General features: G+C 40.6%; 1 protein-coding gene across 1 annotated transcript; it reads left to right on the top strand.

Moving 5' to 3' along the window:
- Positions 1-1,052: 1,052 nt before the first annotated feature.
- Positions 1,053-21,825, top strand: LOC311131635 (thrombospondin-4-like). Its single transcript, XM_084164723.1, has 19 exons — positions 1,053-1,276; positions 2,778-2,851; positions 3,551-3,602; positions 4,668-4,813; positions 5,970-6,107; positions 9,605-9,682; positions 9,809-9,961; positions 10,179-10,283; positions 10,405-10,512; positions 10,626-10,785; positions 10,863-10,981; positions 11,098-11,150; positions 11,408-11,601; positions 11,723-11,901; positions 12,380-12,428; positions 12,535-12,731; positions 13,883-14,055; positions 14,960-15,099; positions 21,594-21,825. The coding sequence occupies exons 1-19, from the start codon at positions 1,210-1,212 to the stop codon at positions 21,650-21,652; spliced, it is 2,244 nt and encodes a 747-aa protein (XP_084020849.1). The 5' UTR covers positions 1,053-1,209; the 3' UTR covers positions 21,653-21,825.
- The last annotated feature ends 3,101 nt before the right edge of the window (positions 21,826-24,926 follow it).

The following is a 24,926-nucleotide window of genomic DNA, read 5'->3' as shown; positions in this document are numbered from 1 at the left end:
GTGCCTGCACTGGAATGTAACCAACATCTGTTGGTTCCATTACTGGCAAACAAGACATACAACACACAAATCCACCAACGCAAATGAGTTCAGCTTTCCATGCAGTCAGTGGTAAATCAGAGTTCAAGCAAAATCTGGAATGGATCTGAATCCCTTTTTCCTTTTACAAAAGGTGTGATGTACACAAGAGGTTTACCCAATAGACAACCTGATGAGGAACATACTCATCATTCAAGTACATTTTCTAACATTATACATTTACATCATTTAGCAGACGCGCTTATCCAGAGCGACTTACAAATTGGATAGATGATTGAAGAGTTGAGGCATGGTTAGTTTCAGTTCGTGCTGCATTTTGGTTCCCCTAATATTGTTTTCCTATGTATTTATACAACTCAATATTAGGAAGGTATTCTTAATGTTTTGTACACTCAGTGTATACTGGTTGAGATATTGGTCACATTTTATTTGGATAGTCTGGATTTTCCATCTATAGATGCTCTACAGATGGTCATACAATCAACAAACTATCTGTTGACAAGCAACTGCTTGCTAAGGTTACGTTTAGGGTTAGGTTTAGAATAAGAGTTAGGGTGGGTTAAGGCTAGGGTTAGGGTAAGGGTTAAGTTTAGGGTTAGGATAAGGTTAGGGTTAGAGCTAGGGTTAGGGTTAGTAGATAGTTAGTTGAAATGTTACTGATAGTCTGTAGAGCATTTATAGATGGACTATCCAAATAAAGTGTCACAAAGATATCTTAACCTGGTTGTAATAGAGACAAGTTAGTTGTAATCTGGTTACATTACTTCTTCTCTGTCAGAAAACCATCTTACAACCAGAAAATGACAACCATTGTGTGTGTATCATCATTATCAATTAACAAAGTTAAGAGGACCATGTTTTTGGGCCAGTGATGGGCTTCTATGTTACGTGGACATTCCTAAATGAAGGCTACCAGAGGACCTCCTGGGTGGAGGTGATGTCACTCTACGAGACATGTATAAAAGGCAGGCAGGAGAAGAGCCAGATCCCACTCTCTCTCAGACTCTCCTAACCCTGCTACAGGAGCCTTCCCTGATCCTTCTTAAAGACAGAGGGCAGAATTTGGATGAAGGACCTGGTCGAACCGCACCAGACTTCACACAGTGGCACCAGACTTCATATACCTTTACCTGTCTGTCGCTGTAGAGACGTCGAAGGGCAAATGAGAACATGCTGCGGATCCTGGTGTTGGTGATTTCGCTGAGTGTGAGCAGTGACCTAGTAGCTGGTCAGAGAGGTATGTCTATCATTATTTTAGTATCTTTAGTGAAAAAAACTTAATAGCACAAAATGTATACTTTTATGTCAAAAATGTTTGGAGAGATTCAAAAGTTATTTCAAGTGGGTCTGGTAACACTGATAACAGTGTCCTGAATAAGTCATTTATAAATGATAATAAATGCTTCATAAATTATTATAAATGCTTATGAATTGTAATGCTTATAATGCTTATACATTTATCTAAATGTTTACAAATAATGAAATACTAAATTGTTTATTAATGCTTATTAATACATTTTATTATAAAGTGTTACCAACTTCAGAGGCGTGAGATAATATTTGTTTGAAGCCTGCACTTTTATGCCTATGATAAATGTCAAATAAATGTCCTGTCAATGGCACGTAAAATCATATTAGTCTAAAATGCAAAGTCTATTTGACAATCATCCCAATTCAATGTAACTATTTTCATTTAGCATATTCCTGAAATAGAACACAAATTAATTCAGCATCAATTTGCTAAACTGAATTCGTCAGTCCTATCATCTACATGGCCAATGGGCTGATTCACTTTCACACTTTGAAAAACAAATTGGCAGTTTATGCTGTTGAGCAACTTGTCAGTCAGGCAATGTGACTAAATCACACCAGGCTATCCCAGCATCCTATTCATCTGGGACACCTCTTCCTTGGAAAGGCCCAGACCCCAGGGCCTGTAAATCTAACTTCCACAGGAGTCCATAAATTAAGACTTAAAGTGAGTGACGATGCCATGATTCTTGCCATCAACTGTTAAACCAAACCACAGGCTGTGGCTGCTCTGTTCTTTCCAAGCTCCTGTTCTATATCTTTCACGTTGCAGTGAGTGTGAAAAATAAGAAATTCAATTTCAATCAAGTCTTTATTATCCCATATTTGAGAAAATTGGTATTGTAGCGGTATTAAAAAACGATTTGGCACAAAACCCACAACATCTTAGTCTCTGTATTTATGTATGCATGTGATTCAGGCCCACAGATAGTCTTGGAATGCCAGCTCCTGTGGCAGGGGGATAGTAGTGCAGGTAGTAAAGATGATGAATGGGCAGTGGATGATGTTGTTTTATAAAGGGACATCTGCATAGTGCATCCCCAACTCATTGCATAATGATGACTTGCGTCAGCCACAGATGTGCATCCAAGACAATGTCACAGGAAGAGTAATGAGGTACGAGCAGGAGGTTTGTGACCCGCCTGACGTTCAGTTTCAACATGAGGAGGACTTTGGTGGGGTTGACATTAGTTAGAGTTTATCTTGCCATCCTATAATGGTAACACTCCATTTACCTAAAATGTATATCCTGTCTGCTGACTTGAGTTATTTTGACTTTGGTTGAAACCGAGTGTGCTGGAATAGGAATACAAGTGGGAGTATGTTTTCAAAGATGATCTGTCCATTGCTAATGTATGAAACAACCATAGCTGTGTGCACATCCATCGCTAATAAAGTATTGTGAAATGTTTCATTTTCAAACTCAGATGGGGAAATCATTAATCAGATCAAGGGAACGAATCAAGCTCTGGCTGAGATTAAAGAACTGCTGAAGCAACAGGTAAAGTCACGTTTTGGACATACAGGGCAACTCTTATTGAGGATGTTAGATTCAGTAAATGGTCCCATGCAGTATAATGTGAACTAATAGTGTATTTGTACCCAGTGGTGTAAAGTACTTAAGTAAAAATACTTGAAAATACTACTTAAGTAGTTTTTTGGGTATCTGTACTTTTCTTTAGTATTTATATTTTTGACTACTTTTACTTCACTACATTCCTAAAGAAAAGAATGTACTTTTTACTCCATATATTTTCCTTGACACCCAAAAGTATATTTTGAATGCTTAGCAGGACAGGAAAATGGTACAATTCACGCACTTATCAATAGAACATCCCTGGTCATCCCTACTGCCTCTGATCTGGCGGACTTACTAAACACACATGCTTAGTATGTAAATGATGTTGGAATGTGCCTCTGGCTATCCGTAAATTTAAAAAAAAAATAAGAAAATGGTGCCGTCTGATTTGCTTATTATAAGGAATTTGATACTTTTGATACTTAAGTATATTTTTGTAATTACATTTACTTTTGATACTTAAGTATATTTTAAACCAAATACTTTTAGACTTTTACTCAAGTAGAACTTTACTGGGTGTCTTTTACTTTTACTTGAGTCATTTTCTATTGAGGTATCTTTACTTTTACTCAAGTATGACAATTGGGGACTTCTTCCACCACTGTTTGTACCTCCATGCAGATCCAAGAGCTTGTTTTCCTGAAGAACACAGTGATGGAGTGTAAAGCCTGTAGTGAGTAGCATTGGCCAGCCTGCAGAAATAGATATTCCAGTTGGATGTCAGTAAACATTGTGTAAACATCTATTAATCAAGCTAGAGCTCTTTCAGGCACAAAATATTATTCCACATTTTGTTGTGTTACAGTCTGAATTCAACATTGATTAAATATATTTATTCTCACCCATCTACACACAATACCAAATAATGACAACGTGAAAACATGTTTTTAGACATTTTTGCACATTTATAAAAAATGACTAATTTACATACAGTACCAGTCAAAAGTTTGGACACACCTACTCATTCCAGGGTTTTATTTATTTTTTACTATTTTCTACATTGTAGAATAATAGTGAAGACATCAAAACTATGGAATAACACATATGGAATCATGTAGTAAAAAAAGTGTATATTTGAGATTCTTCAAAGTAGTCACCCTTTGCCTTGATGACTGTTGGAAAAGCATTCCAGGTGAAGCTGGTTGAGAGAATGCCAAGAGTGTGCAAAGCTGTCATCAAGGCAAAGGGTGGCTATTTGAAGAATCTCAAATATAAAATATGTTTTGATTTGTTTAACACTTTTTTGGTTACTACATGATTCCATATGTGCTATTTCATAGTTTTGATGTCTTTTTTATTCTACAATGTAGAAAATAGTAAAAATAAAGAAAAACCCTTGAATGAGTAGATGTTCTAAAACCTTTGACCGGTAGTGTAAATGTAATCCATTTTAAATTCAGGCTGTAACACAACAAAATGTGGAAAAAGTCAAGGGGTGTGAATACTTTCTGAAGGCACTGTACATTACACATAGTACAGACATCAATATCAACACCATGATTGCTATTTCAATTGCATGTAAATATGGTACATTAATCATACCATTGTGCTCTCATGTACTTTTTAAAATCTATCCAGCACATACATAAACGTATGAATATGTCATGGTAAATGGATCTGCAATGGCAAATGTAAACAAATAGAATATGCCATGTTTCATAACCTGCAGAAGATGGAGACATTGTACAGGAGAGTGCTCCAGGTCTACTGGGTTGATGTATCATCCTCTCCCCCCTAGGCATGCGAGGTCCCCCTCGCACATCCTGTGACCCTAACCCCTGCCACCCGGGGGTAAAGTGCATTGAGACCGCCGGGGGCATCAAGTGTGGCCCCTGCCCTGAAGGCATGGTGGGCAATGGTACCCACTGCACTAATGTGGATGAGGTAGGACAGGACTCTTGAGCAAAAGGCACCCCAAAATGTCACATAGTATTCTGTAGTGCAGGGATCAACTGTATCAGCGTTTCCCAAACTTGGTCCTCGGGACCTTAAGGGGTGCACGTTTTGGTTTTTGCCCTAACACTACACAGCTGATTCAAATTCAAAGCTTGATGATTAGTTGATTATTTGAATCAGCTGTGTAGTGCTAGGGCTAAAACCAAAACATGCACTCCTTGGGGTCCCGTGGACCAAGCTGTTTTCTTCTTGAGCGGATGGACGGGGGGCCAGAACATAATTTACAAATAATTTTTAGACTGCAAAAGCCCAAACAGATATAACTAATAATTTGACTAAAACATAATAATTTCAAACCTTGTTTACATTTGTATACAATCACGTCTTTCTGTTATGCGTGGTGTATGTTGTTTGGTTTTTAAAGAGCCACTGAACACCCGGATTGGCATGTGTGTTTTGCTGTTGCTCATTAGAAAAACGAGATTTCAGCCTTGGCGGTGTTTCCTGACCGATTCCACGTTTGGTTAATGATGTTTGTCCCTCATGACACACTGTAAACGCGGAAGCCTATTTCACTTCCTCAAAATCCCCAGAATGATTCTAAGATATAGATTTCTTCAGTTAATTAATTTTGATGTTTTTGCAGAGGATGTTTTAGTTGTGCAATTTTACATCTAACTATGGTGTTTGGTGCAGTATTTCTCAAGTTAGAAAATGCACGACATGTTGTCTTATGTAAACAAAGTCGGAGCTGCAGGGTAGGTCTTTCTCACTGTCTATGCTATTGGATAAACAGCAGCTGTTCACCCCATGTTAATGGGCAAATGGACACTGTCAAATCAAAACCCAACCTTCATTTACCCGTTGTGATGCACGGATGTTCCAAACTTCGTTTTAGATGAGACTGACTTTATGACCAAAATTATCCTATTTACACTTTGTAGTCAATTTTGACAGTAGAATAACTGTTTCTGGCTCATATAGATGCCACATAGGCCGTTTTCAAAGGGATTCGTTGCTTTTTAAAGGCATTCGCTCTCTAAATCAACTGTTAGATTATCTCAATGGCATATTCCAATTCAAATACCTATTGAACAGTCAAATTTGAACATGGATACTACTGCCCTCTCTCCTGTGTGTGTAGTGTGTTGTGAAGCCCTGCCACATGGGTGTGCGCTGCATCAACACCTCTCCAGGGTTCCGCTGTGGCCCCTGTCCCACTGGCTACACTGGCCCCCAGGTGCAGGGTGTAGGCCTCTCCTACGCCACTAAAAACAAACAGGTAGCAATTTTGAATTTCGACACCCACCATCTCAGATTGTTCTGAAATCGTTTCAATAGATACAGATACAATTAGCATTCCTGAAACATACATTTTGTTGAAATATAATTTTCTCTGCGAAATTAAGCTAATTGATTGCACCCAAATTGGCCATTTTAATTTATAGGATTCAGATATTTAATAAAAATAGTACCCAACATCCGATTTGGACTAAACTAAATCTAATTTTAGGGTCAAAAGCCACCCACGGACCCCCCCACACCAATCCCACCACAACAACCAGTAAACAGTATCAGTTTTCTATGTAGTGTGAAGCTGTGGCTTGCAGTATTGCTTCTCCATACTATGTAAATGTTTTCCCTGTGAATCTGGTGATGGTTTTTCCCCGTTCATAGGAATTAGTCATTGAAGTCACTTGCATTATTTACCATAAAGAAGTGTGAAAGTACCAGGTTTTCACCACTAGATGCCACTGCTACTGCTATTCCGCCACACTCTTTTATCAATTTTGCTGGTCTCTTGTGTTTATTAAAGATATTTCCTTTGCAACCTAGGGTAGAAAACCAACAGATTTGTCTCATTATGAAAATTGTGTGGTCATCCTCACAATTCAAGCCAGTCCTTAATGAAAGCAATTCAGTTTGTGCTAATAGCAACCTAATGCTTCTACCCAACTCTCCTTGAATAGTCCAACAAGTGGCTGCTTTTTGAGAGGGCTATTCCTATGCAATTCTCATATGAAGACTTTTCCTACAAGCCCAAAACTATAATGGAGAAAGGGGCTAGGGATTAAAATGTTGTGACAACCCTAATCAAATAATGAATTGCATGGCAGTCTTTGTTTTTCAATAAAATGATCAGTAAACATTTCTAAATGTATTGTGATTAGTATATAATAATAATAATATAATAATAATATGCCATTTAGCAGACGCTTTTATCCAAAGCGACTTACAGTCATGCGTACATACATTTTTTGTGTATGGGTGGTCCCGGGGATCGAACCCACTACATTGGCGTTACAAGCGCCGTGCTCTACCAGCTGAGCTACAGAGGACCATTAGTGACATTCACCATTGAACCCAACGCAATACAATACCATTACAATTGTAAAAACACTATAAAATGTGTGTTTGGGACGTTTACTATTGAAGACCATTAGAGACCATAACATTGAACTGATGTAACCAATGGTTTGCTTGTTCACCAGGTATGGTTTAACAGTAACTAATCCAGCCCTTTTTTGAAGGGGACACATATTAAGCGTAAAAGAACAACACAATTATTTACTTTCATGCAGGATTGGCTTGAGTTGTGAGGATGACCACACAATTTATTTTAACCATGAGCCAAATCTATTGGTTTTCTACCCAAGGTTACACTTTTTGGGGGGCTGATCTATTTGATAAACACAAGAGACCAGCAAAATTGATTTTTTTAAAAGTGTGGCGGTATAGCAGGAACAGTGGCATCTATACTGAATAACGCAACATGTAACAATTTCAAAGATTTGACTGAGTTACAGTTCATATTAGAAAATCTGTCAATTGAAATAAATTCATTAGGCCCTACTCTATGAATTTCACATGAATACAGATATGCATCTGTTGGTCACAGATACCTTACAAAAAAGGTAGGGGAATGCATCAGAAAACTAGTCAGTATCTGGTGTGACCACCATTTGCGTCATGCAGCGCGACGCATCTCCTTCGCATAGAGTTGATCAGGCTGTTGATTGTGGCCTGTGGAATGTTGTCCCACTCCTCTTCAATGGCTGTGTGAAGTTGCTGGATATTGGCGAGAACTGGAACACGCTGTCGTACACGTCGATCCAGAGCATCCCAAACATGTTCAATCGGTGACATGTCTGGTGAGTATGCAGGCCATGGAAAAACTGGGACATTTTCAGCTTCCAGGAATTGTGTACAGATCCTTGCGACATGGAGCTGTGCATTATCATGCTGAAACATGAGGTGATGGCAGCAGATGAATGACAAGACAATGGGCCTCAGGATCTCGTCACAGTATCTCTGTGCGTTCAAATTGCCATCGATAAAATGCTATTGTGTTCGTGGTCCGTAGTCCGTAGCTTATGCCTGCCCATACCATAACCCCACCTCCACAATGGGGCACTCTGTTCACAACATTGACATCAGCAAACCGTTCAACCACACAACGCCATACACGCTGTCTGCCATCTGCCCGGTACAGTTGAAACCGGGATTAATCCGTGAAGAGCACACTTCTCCAGCGCGCCAGTAGCTATCGAAGGTGAGCATTTGCCCACTGAAGTCGGTTACGAAGTTGAACTGCAGTCAGGTCAAGACCCTGGTGACGACAATGACCACGCAGATGAGCTTCCCTGAGACGGTTTCAGACAGTTTGAGCAGTTTCATCAGCTGTCCATGTGGCTGGTCTCAGACGATCACGCAGGTGAAGAAGCCAGATTTGGAGGTCCTGGGCTGGCGTGGTTACACAGGCTCTGCGGTTGTGAGGCCGGGTGGACGTACCACCAAATTCTCTAAAACGACATTGGTAGAGAAATGAACATTCAATTCTCTGGCTACAGCTCTGGTGGATATTCCTGCAGTCAGCATGCCAATTGCACGCTCCCTCAAAACTTGAGACATCTGTGGCATTGTGTTGTGTGAAAAAACGGCACATTTTAGAGTGGCCTTTTATTGTCCCCAGCACAAGATGCACCAGTGTAATGAGGGCTGTTTAATCAGCTTCTTGATATGCCACACCTGTCAGGTGGATGGACTATCTTGGAAAGGAGAAATGCTCACTAACGGGGATGTAAACAAATTTGTGCACAACATTTGAAAGAAATACCCTTATGCGTATGGAACATTTCTGGGATCTTTTATTTCAGCTCAGACCCACACTTTACATGTCACGTGTATATTTTTGTTCAGTGTAGTAGTAAAAACCTGGTACTTTCACACTACTTTATGGTAAATAATGCAAGCGACTTCAATTACTAATTTATCTGAACAGGGGAAGAAAACATCACCAGATTCACAGGGAATACATTACATAGTATGGAGAAGCAATACGCCAATATGCAGCTTCATACTACTTGTCAAACAGAGAACTGATACTGTATACTGGTTGTTGGGGTGGGCTTGATATGGGGTGTAGAGGGTCCGTGGGTGGCTTTTGACAATTTTTTGGTAGGAAGAAGTTTGGTCCAAATCGGATGTTGGGAACTATATTTATTTGAATTATCTGAATCTTATAAATTAAAATGGCCAATTTAGATGCAATCAATTAGCAACATTTCTGAGATAAAATTACATTTCAACAAAATAATGTTTCAGGAATGCCAATCTTATCTGTTTGTAACTACAGAAGCAATTTCAGAACGATCTGAGATAGTGGGTGTCATGGCTTGCTGAAATGACATGGAACGACTCGCTGGCATTTGTAAGGTTTTGCTTGAAGATGGAAGATTTATGCATTAGGGCTTTCTTTTGTATTTGAATCCTACCCAGGTCTGTAAGGACATCAATGAATGCGAAGGACCCAAGAATGGCGGTTGTGTGGAAAATTCCAACTGTGTGAACACACCTGTAAGTATCATTAAAAGTCGATGCCACTCAAATATATATCTCATTAGGAAATCCAGAGGTCTTTCCTCTCTGAGGTTTTGAGGGGGGAACTAAGTTTCTGCTGTGGTGGCTGTGTGTTGTTGTCAGGGCTCGTTTAAGTGTGGCCCTTGTAAGGCAGGCTATGTTGGGGATCAGCGCAAGGGCTGTAAGCCTGAGAGAGCGTGTGGTAATGGCCAGCCCAACCCCTGCCATGCCAGCGGAGAGTGCATTGTCCAACGAGATCGGAAAATTGTGTGTCAGGTAATTGGATACAATTCTGTTGCAATGGATCAATATGAATTTGAATACAGCCTAAATGTATACTGCTCCTTTAACATATTTTGTCTATAGCTTTCTTTTGGATGCAGATTGCTCTCTATTGATTCAGCTGCTGTAGCTGAAATGGAATTGAATGCTAATTGACATTCCATATACAATACAGTACAGTCCATAACTCTGACTTTATCCTGATTCACAGTGTGGGGTGGGATGGGCTGGCAATGGCTACTTCTGCGGCTCTGATATTGACATTGATGGCTTCCCTGATGAGAAACTGGAATGCACCGAGAGGAACTGTGCCAAGGTAATATATTTGTATATCCTTGAAAAGACTACGAAAATCCATGACTATACTATTTTGAATGTGAACGGAAAAAAAGCAGAAAATTAAGTCACTGTTATATGCTTTATATACTTACTTTTAGGATAACTGTCTAACAGTACCCAACTCTGGCCAAGAGGATGCAGACAAGGATGGCAAAGGAGATGCCTGTGATGAGGATGCAGATGGGGATGGAATCCTAAATACACAGGTTACTGATCTCTTTCTCCAGCAACTGATGTTTTGCTGTGTCATGTTTACGACAGGTCTTTTCACTGATTTTGTATCTTAGTGTAAAGACAGGCTCTGATGCCTCTTTGGTAGGACAACTGTGTGCTGGTACCAAATGTCAACCAAAGAAATGTGGACGAAGATGACTTTGGAGACGCCTGCGACAACTGCCGTATGATCAAAAACAATGACCAGAAAGACACTGATGTTGATAGACTGGGTGATGAATGTGACGAAGACATTGATGGCGACAGTAAGTGTGCATGTAGAGTTCTGCCATATCGGTCATTCATGTCAATTGACATGTCAACTACTGTTACCTACTTCCAGGAATCCCCAATAATCTGGACAACTGCAAAAGGGTTCCCAATGCTAACCAGAAGGATCGAGATGGGGACAAAGTCGGAGATGCTTGTGACAGTTGCCCCTACGTTCAAAACCCTGACCAGGTCTGGTTTCTGATTTCCATGTTTGGCTGTACTTGTACTCATCCTAATCATTACGGCATGTTGTACCAGAATGACAACTATCGATGTTCGAGTGATATTTTATGTGTTTGACACAGTTGGATATGGACAACGATTTGATTGGAGACCCTTGTGACACCAATAAGGACAGGTATAGGAGTGTTACTAGCTTTCTTGTTGCCTCCCTGCCTTTAACCAGTGTAGACCTGTGCGTGGTGTTCCAATCTATTGGTACGCCATTACTAAAAATGACCTAACACTCCTTATTTTATATGTTATGTAATGACTTTGGTTTGACACATCAACTTTCAGAATCCCACAACAGTGAGGACAACTGTAAAATGGTTTCCAATGCTGAATCCTACCCCTCGGTCTTGGTCTCCTTGTGTTTTTCTCTACTATTCTCAGTGATGGTGACGGTCACCAGGACTCTCAGGACAACTGCCCTGCAGTCATCAACAGCTCCCAGCTGGACACGGACAAGGACGGCCTGGGGGACGAGTGTGACGATGATGATGATGATGATGGTATTCCTGACCTTCTGCCCCCAGGACCGGACAACTGTCGCCTTATCCCCAACCCTCTGCAGGAGGACTCTGACGGTGAGTTCAGCACTTTTTCAGTCCAGTTTCCAAAAAGTTATCCAATATATCTGTGTAATGTTGACAGTAATATTATCCGGTGTCTTAAAAGTCACATATTGCATCAATCTCCTTGTTACAGGTGATGGTGTTGGGAACGTGTGTGAGAACGACTTTGACAACGACACCATCATTGACAGCATCGATGTGTGCCCGGAGAACGCCGAGGTCACTCTCACAGACTTCAGGGCCTACCAGACAGTGGTGCTGGACCCAGAGGGAGACGCACAGATAGACCCTAACTGGGTGGTGCTCGATCAGGTATGTGTATACAGATGTAGGATCTTAATTTAAGCCAGTTTGCTATAGCAGGAAAATAATCCTGTAGCAACTTTTGTAGGGGTTGATACATTTTTCGTTAGGTCAAATCAAGTTTGAAATGTCAAAGTGGAAATTGCAAACTTTAGAAGCCTTTTTAAAACTCAAAAACACTTCAAGTTTGCATTTCCTGCTATGCAGGAAAATTCTCAGCAACAAAAAAGTAATCAAATTAAGATCCTACATCTGTATTGATGCATGCATTACATCTAATACAATAAGTCCAAGGGTGTTACAGTATATACAAATCAGTGCCAACCCACTGGGCACAGATGTCAGTTCAACGTCTATTCCACGTTGGTTCAACGTAATTTCGATGAAATGACGTGGAAACAACGTTGATTCAACCAGTGTGTGCCCAGTGGCAAGAGACATGTTAACTGCTTAAGTTCCATAATCTTCTCTGTTTCTCTTTCCACAGGGAAGAGAGATCGTCCAAACTATGAACAGTGACCCTGGACTGGCTGTTGGTAAGAGCAACAATCACGCGGTCTCACGTTGGATTCATTCAATAAATCAAGTTGTATGTGACATTCTCAAACGCATCCTGACCCAAACTCACGCCATTCCTTCAAGGTTACACAGCTTTCAACGGCGTTGACTTCGAAGGGACTTTCCATGTGAATACCGTAACGGACGACGACTATGCAGGGTTAATCTTTGGCTACCAGGACTCTTCCTCCTTCTATGTAGTGATGTGGAAACAGGTTAAGCAAATCTATTGGCAGGCCAATCCATTCAGAGCTGTGGCAGAACCAGGGATCCAACTGAAGGTACAACAAAATCCTATACGCACATCTTATATGACTATTATCTAGTCATGTAGTAAAAGTCACTTATGTTAATATACATATGTAGGATCTTAATTTGACCAGTTCTCACATTAGGAAAATAATCCTGCAGCAATCGGAAATGTGAAATATTGTGTGGATTATAATTAATGGAAGAAAAAACCCCACTGGGCACAGACGTCAATTCAACGTCTATTCCACGTTGGTTCAATGTAATTGTGAAGAAATGTCCGCAACTCCGATATGCTCCTATGGTGATTTAAATCAGACGTACAATAAACCCAACGTTTTTGTGCGTCTGATTAAATCACCATGGGAGCATACCAGAGTTGCGGACATTCCTTTTTTCTTTGATATGTTCTTCTGTCCTGCACCTGATAATTTGGATGTGCATATTTTTCTATTTTGTCTATTACAATTATAGCAAATTTTCAGTTTTCCCCTCCCCACTCAAACCACTCCCAGAGAGTCCTAGCAAAATTATTGCTTGAGAAATTGCTCTTTGCTAAGAAGCATTTTCTTCCCCTTTTTGACCATTTTAATTGAAAACAATCACAGTAAGATACTTAATTGTTACCCAGAAAGGATTTGATAGAGATAAAACCGGCTTCATGTCTTATCATCATACTATCCATATAGTATTCATTACCACAATAGGCTAAATCTTCCAGTCTAACACAACTATTTGGGTTTGAGATGGTCTTGCACCTGATAAATTGGATGTGCATATTTTTCTTTTTTTCCCAATTATAATTCATGGACATTTTTAGTTAGGGCAAATCAAGCATAAAATGTTAAATGGAAAATACAAACTCTAGAAGCCTTTTTAAACCTTGAATTCCTGCAACTACAGGGTGATCAAATTAAGTTCCTATATACACATCTGTACAAATTCATGCAAACATGCCACAACTCTGACCTACACACGACTAGCCCTTTCTAGGTAATACTCATAGGGCCAGTTTCCTAGACCAATATTAAGTCTACCCCTGGACTAAAAACCAGCTCAACGGAGAATATATACATTTTCCAGTTTCTTATCTGAAATATTAATACACCTGCCCAGATTGATACATTGGAAGAGATCTACAGTTCTGTAACAGTGCTGCCTATACAATTGTGTTGTCGACTAGGCTGTGAAGTCCAACACGGGACCAGGGGAGAATCTACGCAACTCCCTGTGGCACACTGGGGACACCAGTGACCAGGTGAAGCTGCTGTGGAAAGACGCCCGCAATGTGGGCTGGAAGGACAAGACTTCCTACCGCTGGTTCTTGCAACACAGGCCCCAAGATGGCTACATAAGGTAGTACGCTGCTATCAGACACACCTCATAGGCGTCTGATGGCTTTTGGTGCAGTTTGCCATCAATGACCTTCTCCTTTCATAATACATTAAAGGCCCAGTGCAGTCAAAAACGTGATTTTCCTGTATTTTATATATATTTACACACTATGGGGTTGGAATAATACTGTGAAATTTATGATAATACCCTTTTAGTGTAAGAGCTTTTTGAAAAGACCGCCTGAAACTTCCGCCTGTTTTGGTGGGAGGGAGTTTTAGCCTTCCATGGTGACATCACCATGCGGTAAATTAGTTAATAGACCAATAAGAGTTCCAATCCTCTCTGCCAATAAAAGCAAATGTTCCATTTTCCCCTCCCCACTCAAACCACTCCCAGACAGTCCTAGCTCAATTCTTGCTTGAGAAATTGCTCTTTGCTAAGAAGCTATTTTTGTTAATTTTTTTAACCATTTTAACAGAAAACAATCACAGTAAGCTATTTAATTGTTACCCAGAAATTATTTGATATTGAGATAAAAAAACGGCTGCATTCGAACTTTAAATTACAATTTGTGGCATTGTGTACAACTGATTGGACTGAAAACATTTGATAAGATATTCATATTTTTCCTTTTTGTGACCACATACTGTTGAACTTGAACAACATGAAATTACTATCATGAATGTTTTCTATCATCATCATACTATCCATATGGTATTCTTTACCACAATAGGTTACATCGTCCAGTCGTAACACAACTGTTCTGGTTTGAGATGGTCTTAAATTGGCTGCATTAACACAGATTAGTGAAAATACAAATAATTGGGCAAAAGATCAGAATTGAACTGCCTGTGTAATTGCAACCTTTGTCAGATTTTGGAGTTCCTAACTGGTCTCGATCTATGCATGTGTGTGTCATGTTCAGGGTGCGTTTCTATGAGGGTCCTCAGATAGTGGCAGACACAGGTACCATCATAGACACCACCATGAGAGGAGGCAGACTGGGTGTCTTCTGCTTCTCCCAAGAGAACATCATCTGGGCTAACCTACGCTACCGCTGCAATGGTGAGCAGCACACTAATGCCACCCCCCACCCCACTTTATTAGAATACCCTTCTAACAAGCAGGAAGTAGAGGAGGGTGGGGACCATAGGGAATCAATTAGGGAAGTATTGCCTTGCAGCATCCCGATAATATAATTCCTGTATTGAGAAATGGATGATACTGGTCTCTGACTAAAGAGGAACTACATTTACTTGTGTTTCGTGCCTGCTTCTATCCATTCACATTGTCATGAAGTGATACTGTGGCTGCATTTACAGTGCCTTCAGAAAGTATTCATACCCCATTTACTTATTCCACATATTGTTGTGTTACAGCCTGAATTCAAAATTGATTAAATATATTTTCCCCCTCACCCATCTACACACAATACCCCATAATGACGAAGTGAAATTATGTTTGCAGATTTTTTTATTTATTATTGAAAATGAAATACAGAAATATTTAATTTACATAAGTATTCAAACCCCAGTCAATACTCTGTAGAAGCACCTTTGGCGGTGATTACAGCTTTGAGTCGTCTTGGGTATGTCTGTATCAGCCTCCATTCTTCCTTGCAGAGTTTCTCAAGCTCTGTTAAGTTAGATGGGGAGTGGCGGTGAACAGCAAACTTCAAGTCTTTCCACAGATTCTCAATGGGATTCAAGTCTGGGCTTTGGCTGGGCCACTCAAGGACTTTCACATTCTTGTTCTGAAGCCATTCCAGCGTTGCTTTGGCTGTATGCTTGTAAATCTTCTCCCTAGTCAAAGGTCGTTTGCAATCTGAAGCCAGTGGCGGTCGGTGCCGTTTAAGATGAGGGAGGATGATTCTTTTTTTATTAGCATGGCCTTATTTCTATTAGAGCATATTGGATGACTGTCATTCATATTCCATTCACCCAGCTCAATGTAACATCAATAGGTTTAGGCTACTTACTACATGACTCACATTGTCCCTATACCCATCATGAGGTTGCTACAACCTAGCCTATGAATGAAAGTTTACAACATAGGTGCACAGATAGAGAGAAATGTGTGTAATCAAAGTGACAGACATTGACACCTTCAATACTGCCTTGCATAATCCTGCCTGCATCTAGCTGATCTAGGGTGTAATCATTAGTCAAAAAGTTGCAAACGAGAGTTTCTATTCAACAAATTCAGGTATGTTTATCCCTGTTTCTTTCCGTTTAAGAATCGGCTGAATGAATACACCCCTGATCACACGCAAATACAGTTGATCCCTTTGATCGTTGGATAATTCCTTCTCGCATCTACGCGCTCTCCTCCTCTCACCTTTTCCCTTAGCTTTTTTTCACCTTTTCGACATCAGTGCACAACACATCAGCTGTCTTCCATACCGATCACTACAAACCATTTCTGTATGGACGTCGCTTTGTATAAGGGGGCATGCTGAAACAGGAAAGGGCCTTCCCCAAACTGTTGCCACAAAGTTGGAAGCACAGAATCGACTAGAATGTCATTGTATGCTGTAGCATTAAGATTTCCCTTCACTGGAACTAAGGGGCCTAGCCCGAACCATGAAAAACAGCCCCACCCAGACCATTATTCCTCCTCCACCAAACTTTACAGTTGGCACTATGCATTGGGGCAGGTAGCGTTTTCCCAGATTTGTCCGTCGGACTGCCAGATGGTGAAGCGTGATCCATCACTCCAGAGAACGTGTTTCCCCTGCTCCAGAGTCCAAATGGCGGCGAACTTTACACCACTCCAGCCGATGCTTGGCATTGCTTATGGTGATCTTAGGCTTGTGTGCGGCTGCTCGGCCATGGAAACCCATTTCATGAAGCTCCTGACGAACAGTTCTTGTGCTGACATTGCTTCCAGAGGCAGTTTGGAACTCGGTAATGATTGCTGCAACCGAAGATAGAGGATTTTTACGCGCTTCAGCACTCAACGGTCCCGTTCTGTGAGCTTGTGTGGTCTACCACTTCGCGGCTGAGCCGTTGTTGCTCCTAGACGTTTTCACTTCACAATAACAGCATTTACAGTTTGACTAACTGACTTGTTGGAAAGGTGGCACCCTATGACGGTGCCACGTTGAAACTCACTGAGCTCTTCAGTACGGGCCATTCTACTGCCAATGTTTGACTATGGAGATTGCATGGATGTGTGCTAGATTTTATACACCTGTCAGCAACGCGTGTGGCTAAAATAGCTGAAGCCACTAATTTGAAGGTGTGTCCATATACTTTTGGCCATGTTGTGTAGCTACTAGAACTAACGTTTTAGTAAACCCGCTACAATCATGCAGTACAGTGTACAGTTAGCAAGCAGTTTAGCATTTACACCGGCGGGCCCCGGTGGCAATAAATTAATAAAACCAAAAACGTACCTTGACTTGGAAGCGTTCTAGTGTTGGATAGCCATAGTAAGCTAGGTAACATAGCATCCCTCTCTGTTTCAGCCGGGTGTTTGAGTAGGCTAAACTAGCTAGCTGCATTCGCTAGCTAAGTACAGTGGGGAAAAAAAGTATTTAGTCAGCCACCAATTGTGCAAGTTCTCCCACTTAAAAAGATGAGAGAGGCCTGTAATTTTCATCATAGGTACACGTCAACTATGACAGACAAATTGAGATTATTTTTCTCCAGAAAATCACATTGTAGGATTTTTTATGAATTTATTTGCAAATTATGGTGGAAAATAAGTATTTGGTCACCTACAAACAAGCAAGATTTCTGGCTCTCACAGACCTGTAACTTCTTCTTTAAGAGGCTCCTCTGTCCTCCACTCGTTACCTGTATTAATGGCACCTGTTTGAACTTGTTATCAGTATAAAAGACACCTGTCCACAACCTCAAACAGTCACACTCCAAACTCCACTATGGCCAAGACCAAAGAGCTGTCAAAGGACACCAGAAACAAAATTGTAGACCTGCACCAGGCTGGGAAGACTGAATCTGCAATAGGTAAGCAGCTTGGTTTGAAGAAATCAACTGTGGGAGCAATTATTAGGAAATGGAAGACATACAAGACCACTGATAATCTCCCTCGATCTGGGGCTCCACGCAAGATCTCACCCCGTGGGGTCAAAATGATCACAAGAACGGTGAGCAAAAATCCCAGAACCACACGGGGGGACCTAGTGAATGACCTGCAGAGAGCTGGGACCAAAGTAACAAAGCCTACCATCAGTAACACACTACGCCGCCAGGGACTCAAATCCTGCAGTGCCAGACGTGTCCCCCTGCTTAAGCCAGTACATGTCCAGGCCCGTCTGAAGTTTGCTACAGTGCATTTGGATGATCCAGAAGAGGATTGGGAGAATGTCATATGGTCAGATGAAACCAAAATAGAACTTTTTGGTAAAAACTCAACTCGTCGTGTTTGGAGGACAAAGAATGCTGAGTTGCATCCAAAGAACACCATACCTACTGTGAAGCATGGGGGTGGAAACATCATGCTTTGGGGCTGTTTTTCTGAAAAGGGACCAGGACGACTGATCCGTGTAAAGGAAAGACTGAATGGGGGCAATGTATCGTGAGATTTTGAGTGAAAACCTCCTTCCATCAGCAAGGGCATTGAAGATGAAACGTGGCTGGGTCTTTCAGCATGACAATGATCCCAAACACACCGCCCGGGCAACGAAGGAGTGGCTTCGTAAGAAGCATTTCAAGGTCCTGGAGTGGCCTAGCCAGTCTCCAGATCTCAACCCCATAGAAAATCTTTGGAGGGAGTTGAAAGTCCGTGTTGCCCAGCGACAGCCCCAAAACATCACTGCTCTAGAGGAGATCTGCATGGAGGAATGGGCCAAAATACCAGCAAGTGTGTGAAAACCTTGTGAAGACTTACAGAAAACGTTTGACCTGTGTCATTGCCAACAAAGAGTATATAACAAAGTATTGAGAAACTTTTGTTATTGACCAAATACTTATTTTCCACCATAATTTGCAAATTCATAAAAAATCCTACAATGTGATTTTCTGGATTTTTTTCCCTCATTTTGTCTGTCATAGTTGACGTGTCCCTATGATGAAAATTACAGGCCTCTCTCATCTTTTTACGTGGGAGAACTTGCACAATTGGTGGCTGACTAAATACTTTTTTCCCCCACTGTAAGTGAAAAAAATATGAAACATAGCTAGTTCTCGCTCTCGCTTCTCTTTAATTTTTGAAGAAATTAATTTGTTCAAAACTGTTCAACTATATTCTCTCTCTCTTTGAGTCAACTACTCACCACATTTTATAGCTAGTTGTAGCTTATGATTTCAGTACTATACTGAACAAAAATATAAACGCAACATGTAGTGTTGGTCCAGTGTTTCATGAACTGAAATAAAAGATCCTAGAAATTTTCCATATGCACAAAAAGCTTATTTCTCATCTTTTGTGCACAAATTTGTTTACATCCCTGTTAGTGAGCATTTCTCTTTTGCCAAGATAATCCATCCACCTGACAGGTGTGGCATATCAAGAAGCTGATTAAACAGCATGATCATTACACAGGTCCACCTTGTGCTGGGGATAATAACAATTTTGTCACCCAACACAATGCCACAGACGTCTCAAGTTTTGAGGGAGCGTGAAATCGGCATGCAGACTGCAGGAATGTCCACTAGAGCTGTTGCCAGAGAACTGAATGTTCATTTCTCTACGTCGTTTTAGAGAATTTGGCAGTACGCCCAACCGGCCTCACAACCGCAGACCACGTGTAACCACGCCAGCCCAGGACCTCCACATCCGGCTTCTTCACCTGTGGGATCGTCTGATACCAGCCACCCGGACAGCTGATGAAACTGAGGAGTATTTCTGTCTGTAATAAAGCCCCTTTGTGGGGAAATACCCATTCTGATTGGCTGGACCTGGCTCCCCAGTGAGTGGGCCTGGCTCCCAGGTGGCTTGGCCTGTGCCCTCCCAGGCCCACCGATGGCTGCGCCCCCTGCCCATACATGTGAAATCCATAGATTAGGGCCTAATGAATTAATTTCAATTGACTGATTTGACTATATGAACTGTACCTCAGTAAAATCGTTGAAATTGTTGCGTTTATATTTTTGTTCAGTATAGATTTATTCGCTGATCCTGTGATTGGGTGGACAACATGTCAGTTCATGCTGCAAGAGCTCTGATAGGTTGGAGGACGTCCTCCAGAAGTTGTCATAATTACTGTGTAAGTCTATGGAAGGGGGTGATAACCACGAGCCTCCTAGGTTTTGTATTGAAGTCAATGTACCCAGAGGAGGATGGACACTAGCTGTCCTCCGGCTACACCATGGTGCTACCCTACAGAGTGCTGTTGCAAAACGTGAATATATTTAGTATAGATTTATCTAAAAAGGATAACTTTATTAATGTTTCACTATTTTTATGAAAGTCACTGAGGAGGATGGTCCTCCTCTGAGGAGACTCCACTGTCTGAAGTGGGCTCTCATCAAGAATTGGCCTGTATTTGGCTCCATTCACTGTTCCCGCTATCCTTACCAGTCTCCCAGTCCCTGCCGCTGAAAAGCATCCCCATAGCATGATGCTACCACCCCCATGCTTCACGGTAGGGATGGTGTTAGATGGGTGATGAGCTGTGCCTGGTTTTCTCCAGACATAGCGCTTTGCATTCAGGCCAAAGAGATTTGTCTCATCAGACCACATAATCTTTTGCCTTATAATCTGTCTTTCACAAGCCTTTTTGCAAACTCCAAGCATGCTGTCATGTGTGGCTTCCATCTGGCCACTCTCCCATAAAGCGCAGATTGGTTGAGTGCTGTAGAGACTGTTGTCCTTCTGGCAGGTTCTCCCATCTCAGCCAAGGAACTTTGTAGTTCTGTCAGAGTGATCATTGGGTTCTTGGTCACCTACCTGACCAAGGTCCTTCTTGCCTGGTTGCTGAGTTTGGTCGGATGGCCAGCTCTAGGCAGTCTGGGTAGTTCCATATGGAGACCACTGTGCTCTTGGAAACTTTCAACACTCCAGAAATGTTTATACCCTTCTCCAGATATATACCTAATCTTGGAGATCTACAGACAGTTCCTTGGACTTCATGGTACAGTTTCTGCTCTGACATGCATGGTCAACTGTGGGACCTTATATAGACATGTGTTTCTTTCTAAATCATGTCCAAACAATTGAATTGGCCACAGGTGTACTCCAATCAAGTTGTAGCGACGTCAAGGATGATCAAAGGACATTAGATGCACCTGAGCTCAATTGGGAGCACCGTATTGTATTTCATTTTCACTAAATTTGCTAAGAGAGAAGAATATCTAATCCATTTTGAAAAACAAAATGTGGAATAAGTCAAGGGGTATGAATACTTTCAGAAGGCATACAGTATATACAGTAGACTGCATTTAAATGACCTCTTGGTACACATACAACTAGTTTGAGGCTTTAGAGAGAGAAGTTTGAGGCGTAATTGTATTGGTCCATTGGATGATAGGTATTGTATTGTAGACATTTGGATGTACTTTACAGACACCAACTAACTTACATGACTCATGTAGGTAAGCCTATTGCCATGCAAGGATTCCATATTGACTTATCATATCTCCCTCTCCCTTTAGATACAATCCCTGAGGACTTTGACTCTTACCAAGTCCAACAGGTTCAGCTGCAGTTCTAATAGAGCATGCACACACATCTGCCCAAACGAAGACTGGGAGGACATTCCATCTACAACCCCAACATTCTGGAACGCATGGCTTCCAGCTGAACAGTGCATGGTTGCGTTTGTAATTGCACCCTATCTCCTATATAGTGCCCTACTTTTGATTAAAGCCTATATAGGGCCCAATTCGGACTCAATAGGGGTTTCAGTACATTTATCTTAAGCCATCCCTTTAAATATGGTGTACCTTTGAATTAGCCTACGTCTTTTTTTTATATTGTCAACTGTTACTAATGATGGCCATGACAGCGTTTACAGAGGAAGCAAATGCAGGTGAACAAAACAAGGTAATTAAATGGAATGATAATGTAGGCTGTACCAACTGAAGGGAACTAACAGTAAATTGGCAGTTGAATATGTGTTGTTATTAAGCTTACTGACGGTCGATACTGATAGTGGCTAATATTTAACATGATAGAAATAGGAAACAGAAAGTCGAGGTAGCCTATAATTAAGACATTCGAGAGTGCCCATCTCTGCAAGTTAAAAGGCTGTACAAATACTTTGGGAAAGTTGATATGCTTCCGTTTGCTGCCATATGACTGGTTTCACACTTGTCTGCAGCAATTGGAAGGTAAATTATATCTAAAACAAGTGTAATTTATATTTACAGTTCCCTTATCCAGACAGATTACTAATTTAACTAGCGCTTATCAAGTTGTAAACTACAGTGCATTGAGAATGGTGTTATTTCTACCGGAAAAAATAAAGTAGATGCTTTTTCAACTTGGAACCGGTAGGTTCGCTAGACCTCATTCATTGTTTCCTCATGTATAAAAGTGGTAGAATTATTAGGGAATTAAGTCATGGTCAGAATACGGCGTATCTATCGCCACACCATCATTTATTCGATCTCCACCCAAAACGAATAGCAGGTGAATAGCATGCTATTGTCATGCTTAAGTTCAAGGTCAGAATACGCATAGAGAGAAAAGTGCATAAAAAGGGAATAACGTTCCATTTAAGCACACTTAACTCGGGTCGGAATCGGGCCCATATTGAATAGTGTGCCATTTTTAGAAGGACCCTGTGAGATGTGACTCAGCAAAATGGAGGCTGCCATATTGGTCACCACCAGCAATGACAGCATTTTCCTGTCTGACATTCGCTCCCCAATAATTCCAGTTCTCAGGGGACTTTTCTTTTTTATGTGTACTACTACTCTGTCAACAATATAGAAATGTGAAGATAGCTGTATGTGTTTTGAATAATCAGGGTGTGGCCAGAAAATGTGTATTACATTGTGAGGGGACTATAACCTTTTTGGGGGGGATATGCATTAGATTACATGTGATCAATTACAACTGTTAAGAGTGCCCTAGGAATAAATGTTGAACTACACAACTGTTCTCGGCTTTAGCATATACTGAATATATAGGACTTACCTTTAGGTCAAAGCTGTAATGAAAAATGGAATGCTTTACACTTTCTCCTCACTACTAACTAGACAGAAACTGTGAAGTCATGAGCAACTGCTTTGAATACTGAACAAAAGTTTGGGACTGAAATCACAAACATGCACAGGTATTCAAAATAATCTTTTAAAAACACATACAGAAATACAGATGACAAAATATAACATAACAAGGACAATAAAATATATATAGTTCAAACGTCATGCATGTCCACACTTAGTAAACCTTGGTGAAAATGACATTGGACAGTTTTAATTGATATATTCTGCAAATCGAGACTATGTACAGAGAAAAGATGCCTCCCACATTCAGGTTTCATCTTACAAAGGGATCACATAAAGGAGTTTCACATAGCAACAAATAATTATTATACATCTCAGAACATGATTTACAGGACAATGGTTAAATATAATGTGATACCCACTTAAAGCTGACCAGGGAATTCCTATAAGAAGAGATTTTCTTTACATTACGAACTGGAATACTTGCCAAAAGTGGCATTTTAGGGTACCCAACTTCAACTGCACTGTTCTAGAGGAGGAAATTATTTAGATTCATATTAATCCATTTAAATTATGGGACAGAAAATATAATTATCCCTTTCATTCACATGAGTGAAAGTTCCTTTAGTTTAGAGAATTTATGGTGACAGGTACTCTGGCAGTGACAGTAAGCTTAGTGAGAATCAAGATACTGCTCACCAATTCCCACAAGGCTGAATTCCTTTCATGCTCACTTCAGTCAGTGTATTGCAATAATTACTGTCAAAACAGGAGTCCACTTCACGTTATTTGATTGCCATTTCCCATGCATATGCAGAGCAGGATAGTACATCTATTGACAAATAAGTATACATTCTGAGTGCTATTCCTTTTTAACATGATGGGAAAACAAGCTGCATTGGAATAAGCCCTTTCTGGTGTTGCATTACAAAATAAGCAATATGCTTCCAAATTGTTACAGGCTAAAAAAAAAGAGAATATGCTTTCTAGGGTACAACAGTCAGCATTGACAGAACAGTCACTGTTCACATTCACAAGGCAGCTGGCCACAAATAAAGTGCAAAAGCAACAGAATAAGAACAACACATAATATAAACACGTTTGTCATAAACCTCACTTAAAATATGTTTTATGCAGTCACAGTAACTGATATCAGATTAGACTTCATTTGGCAGTCATGATGACACATGCTTCAATTTATGTTAGCTAGCTAGCCATAGTTCATATTTATACTGCTGAAGTCAACATGATAGTGTTGAATCATTTGCAATAAACCAGCATCAACAATAGGGACTGCTTATAACATCAGTCATGTCATGCAACTGACAGTAAGCTCTCTTGACAGTCAAGTCAAGTTTTACTGCCAATACAGAGTACAGTTGCAGTCTAATATATTGGCACCCTTGCACTTTACAATGGAGCAGAATGTTCTGTTTTCTCTTTTAAAAACAGGTTGAATGGTTGCAACTTACCACAGGTGAGATAAATTACAACGTAGACAAGAATCACTTGCCTCCAACCAAACTAATTAGAATTTTAAGTTCTAAAACAAATACACGTGTGAACACAAACAGTTTTTTCAATCTCAGCTTATTTGAGAATAAATAATGAATCGTTCAAGGGTGTCAATATATTTGATCGCAACTGTATAAGTGCAATTTTTAAGTAGCTAGTGAAACGTATTACTCTTGCCAGATCGTTAAAGTGTCAGTTCACTCCAAAATCAACAGAAGTTTTTATATTTCAAAAGTGGTCTTATGTCAAAATGAGTCCATCCCCAGGCCTTATGTTCTGTAGATCCAGATATTCAGG

Source organism: Coregonus lavaretus (genome assembly GCF_964263955.1).
Source record: "Coregonus lavaretus genome assembly, chromosome: 6".
Taxonomy (NCBI): Eukaryota; Metazoa; Chordata; class Actinopteri; order Salmoniformes; family Salmonidae; genus Coregonus; species Coregonus lavaretus.
Note: the sequence above shows the minus strand (reverse complement) of the source record. Positions and strands in the feature narration are given on the sequence as shown.

Bases quoted from the DNA above. Each gene is read 5' to 3' on its own strand.
- LOC311131635 (XM_084164723.1), top strand. From the start codon at position 1,210: ATGCTGCGGATCCTGGTGTTGGTGATTTCGCTGAGTGTGAGCAGTGAC. The intron at 1,277-2,777 runs GTATGTCTATCA...TTTCAAACTCAG, and splicing joins CCTAGTAGCTGGTCAGAGAG to ATGGGGAAATCATTAATCAG. The intron at 3,603-4,667 runs GTGAGTAGCATT...TCTCCCCCCTAG, and splicing joins GATGGAGTGTAAAGCCTGTA to GCATGCGAGGTCCCCCTCGC.